General features: G+C 33.1%; 1 protein-coding gene across 1 annotated transcript in view; it reads right to left on the bottom strand.

Annotated features, from left to right (window-relative positions):
- Nucleotides 1–1,770: 1,770 nt before the first annotated feature.
- The window catches only part of LOC111088628 (ventral anterior homeobox 1-like), a 30,218-nt gene continuing 27,701 nt past the window's right edge, over nucleotides 1,771–4,287 (bottom strand). The window contains exon 3 of the mRNA XM_022399287.1: nucleotides 1,771–2,040. Coding sequence (XP_022254995.1) covers nucleotides 1,807–2,040 — 234 coding nt within the window. The 3' untranslated portion in view covers nucleotides 1,771–1,806. The remainder of the gene's footprint in view (nucleotides 2,041–4,287) is intronic.

The following is a 4,287-nucleotide window of genomic DNA, read 5'->3' as shown; positions in this document are numbered from 1 at the left end:
CTGCAAATATTGCGTTTTCCCCATTTTCCGCCTCCTGTGCTGACTTGCACGCTTACCCATCTATTATTAATTTTAGTCTTTTTTCGCCCCTTGGCTGACGAGAGGGCGTAACCCTCTACCGGCCCTCCAGTTCCTCCGGGATCGGAATGAAATAACGCTTATGTTGTGTTGTTGTTGTATAAATGTCCCAAATATATTTATTTTATTTTTATATTATCTAAAACCGCTGTTTATAATAAATTGTGTTAATTACAAAAAGGGTGGCTCGGCATGGCCAGGTGGTTAGTGCGCTCGACTCGCAATTTGCGGGTCGCGAGTTTGAATCCCTGTCCCATCAAACATGCTCGCCCTTTCAGCCATGAGGGCGTTATAAAGTAGCAGTCAATCCCACTATTGGTTGGTAAAACAGTAGCCCAAGAGTGGGCGGTGGGTGGTGATGACTAGGTGCCTTCCCTCTAGTCTTACACTGCTAAATTAGGGAGGGCTAGCGTAGATAGCTCTCGCGTAGCTTTACGCGAAATAAAAACAAACAAACAAAAAGGGTTGAAGGAAAGCAAAAATCATATCCCAGTGGACTTAGAACTTACTGCAATTTTACAACGCTAAAACCGTGGTAGGCAGAGCGCAGATAGCCCATTGTGTAGCTTTGTGCTTAACTACAACCAAATGAATTATACTTTATTTATGCGATATTAAGTGATCATGTTTTAACTGAATATTTTTGTTGTTAAAACAAGATAAACCGACTTATTTGCATTCCGTTTGTTATGCTGGAAAGAAGCAGTTTAGAATTACAGATGCGTGTGTAGTTAACTTGCTAATTATAAGTTATATTTTATTGTTTGTTTGTAATTAAGCACAAAGCTACACAATGGGCTATCTGTGCTCTGCCCACCACGGGTATCGAAACTCGGATTCTAGCGTTGTAATCCACAGACATACCGCTGTGCCACTGGGGGGGGGGGGCTATATTTTATTGTCGTACGATTTTTATTTAAGGAATATGAGATTATTGTGTAAGTATTTATTTATATATATCGTAGGATTGGATGTTTCATTGATATTCTAAATAATGGATAAAATACTTGGATGATAATAAAAGTAAATAAAAAATCAACCAATCAGTTTATGTACCTATATAGCTATATGTTTATGTACATAAAAATGCTATGCTTTAATCAAACAAATAGAGAGACAATCAATACAGCTATGACGTATTAAAATATATTAATAAAAGCTAACGAACTTACTCTAAACTCAAATATCTTTCTTCTTATGGTCAACCTTAAGACACATTTCAGACTTTCAATGTTGCCTGAGTAGACAAAATTATTAGTATCAACTTCAAAAACCAATAACACTGTTATCAAAATCTTAGATACTAATCGTAATAATTGCTATATTATAATATTTTGATACTGTGCCGAGAACAGTTATCTTATAATACTTGTGTTAAAACATCAGAAATCAAACGTCAACGATACCTATGGCAGAAGATTCTTTATTGTGCTGCAACAAAGTGATTTATCACCTTATTTGATTAAAACATTACGTTTCTGCATCGACAATGTCGTAGTACAAATATTAACATAAAACATTTCAAAAGTGGTGTTAGAATATAAAGATAGAACACACCGAGAGACGTTCAGTGTAGTACTAAACATTGTCATAAGATGGCGAAACTCTATCATTTTTTATTTTTTTACAGTCTGTGCAACCTTCGTGTTATATTGCACTTTCAGTCTTTTTTTTTTTTCAGCCCAATCGCTTGATGCAAATGGTAGCTGTGGCTAAAATGTTAATCATTCACCTGCAGTATGGGCCAAAAAACGGACGGAACAAAACGGGAGAGGAAGGGTTGTGAACTGATCGTTGGACACTCGGGGTGGGAGTAGTAGGTGGAAGAGCGGTGCTATGATTTTGGAGTAAACGAAGAATGTTGCAAGTTGCCATAGTTTCGGCACTGAGTTTCCGCTGCTCCTCCTCGCGGGACTTTTCTCGTTTGTGTTTGGTTCGTCGATTTTGAAACCAGACCTTCACCTAATTAAAATCAAACTTTATTTATGATCATTAGAAGATAAAATATATTCAGTATTTAAAAATCTTCTAGAAAATAAACAATTCAATATTAAACAAGTTCACCTAAAAGTAAACAATTTAGTATACAACCTGTACACCTAAAAATAAACAATTCAGTATACAACCTGTTCACCTAAAAATAAACAATTCAGTATTCAACAAGTTCACCTAAAAATAAACAATTCAGTATTCAACATCTCCTAGAAAATAAACAATTTAGTATTCAACAAGTTCACCTAAAAATAAACAATTCAGTGTACAACATGTTCACCTAAAAATAAACTGTTTTCAGTAACTAATATCTTCAGTATTCTACACATTAATTAATAATGATAGCGGTATCCATCATTCCGCACATTAACAAATAATGATAACTGTATTCAATATTCCGTACATTAATTAATAATGATAACTGTATTCAGTATTCCATACATTAACTAATAATTATAGCTGTATTAAGTATTCTACACATCAACTAATAATGATAGCTGTATTCAATATACCACACATCAACTAATAATGGTAACTATATCCAGTATTTCACATCTTCACATTATAGAAATCTGAGTTCAGCAGTTTACATCTGAAACGAACAACACCCAAATCTTGTTTCGAGTGTTTAATTCAGAAAAACAAAACAAAACTAGTTCTGGGGTTTTTGAGTCCTTTTTACTTGACCATAAAGTAACTTAAATTTAAATTGATTTAGTTGTGTGAATAATATTATGGCACAGATTGTAATGGTTTTTTTTGAAGAAGAATAGTGAACTATTCGAAAGCGCTCGAGTTTTGGGTCTCGTTTGAAAATCATTACAACAGAATTATGGCACAGATGATATTTTCAATATTACCTTTGGTAAAAAAGAAAATAAATTTGTAATATATATATATATGTATATATAGTTACCATTTCTATTGTTACGACAGCGGAAGTCACGTGACTCTGGTACACACGCGATGAGATTCTAGAAGGATCGGAGAACCTCACGAACGTCCCAGCGTTTGCTAGACGCCCTCTATTTTAGTATATAAGCCGGCAGATAAATTGATAACGGGATAATCGAGTTAAGCCGTAAGTGTAGTGTGTAAATCATTGTGAATTATAGCGTGTGTTTAAGTTAAAGTGACTGTGGAAATTCTGTGTATTGCAAAGTTGTATTGAGGAAGAATAAACTAGTTTTATTTAAGAAAGGACTTGTATCGCTGAACTTCTTCGGAAATAATTTTTACGGGAAATTAACTAACGACCAGAGACGTAACAGTACATTAAGTGGTAATGTTGTCAGCAAACATTGAATCCTCACTTTAAAAATTGAACAGCTTTTGATGGAGTAATATAGAAATTTATGTTTCTGTACTTTATGCAAATTTCTATTTTGGGCAATTTTTGTAAAACATGATTTTTAGCGATTTTTTCTAAAGTATTGTTATTTGTATATGCTTCATCAAAATACAAACTTTTGAATGAATTTTATTAACCAACGAATAAACAATTAGCTTCATTACTTTTCTTTCTCTGTTTCTGTTGCAATTGAATTAACCAATTTTAACTTGTGGCTTGTGAAACCTTGTGGCTTTTATTAATTATGCTGTCTTTGTTAATTATTCGTAAGAAAAACTAAGAGAATTTTCACACAAAACTGTCAAGAGGTGCAGCTGAAGGTCGTTACAGTTAATACCGGATTAATCAAATGGCAAAGCAAACAATTACCTAATGCCTCTAGCCCCAAGGTGTTGAGGGGCCCAAAGTGATTATGTTTTCTTTTTTTTTCTAATAGTCTTCTCAAATAGTTTCTAACTTGTAAACTGCAGTATTTTATAAATAATATATTTGGTAAAAGGTTGATTAGATGGGTAAACAAAAAATGGAGGCTTGTGGAGGAAAGAATTTTTAGTTGCTTTTAGACCCACATTGACCTTAATCCAATCCTGGGAGTAGTAGTTAAGTGACTCAATTACGATCTAAAAGCCAAGAAAAAATACAATTCTAATAAACTCTAATATCATAAAATATGTTGTTTTTTTTACTTTTTTATACATTTGTTATGATACCATTAACTATAACTTCGTGTGATATTTTGTTTTTTTTTATTCTAGTAATATATATATATAGGTTTCACACCTAAAATATTAAGTCGTCAAGAAATAAATGTCGCTTTTTTAGATGAAAATATCCGAACATCTTATATATCAAAACAAACATTTACT

Source organism: Limulus polyphemus, unplaced genomic scaffold, assembly GCF_000517525.1.
Source record: "Limulus polyphemus unplaced genomic scaffold, Limulus_polyphemus-2.1.2 Scaffold4146, whole genome shotgun sequence".
Lineage (NCBI taxonomy): Eukaryota > Metazoa > Arthropoda > Merostomata > Xiphosura > Limulidae > Limulus > Limulus polyphemus.
This window is presented reverse-complemented; position numbering and strand designations above follow the sequence as displayed.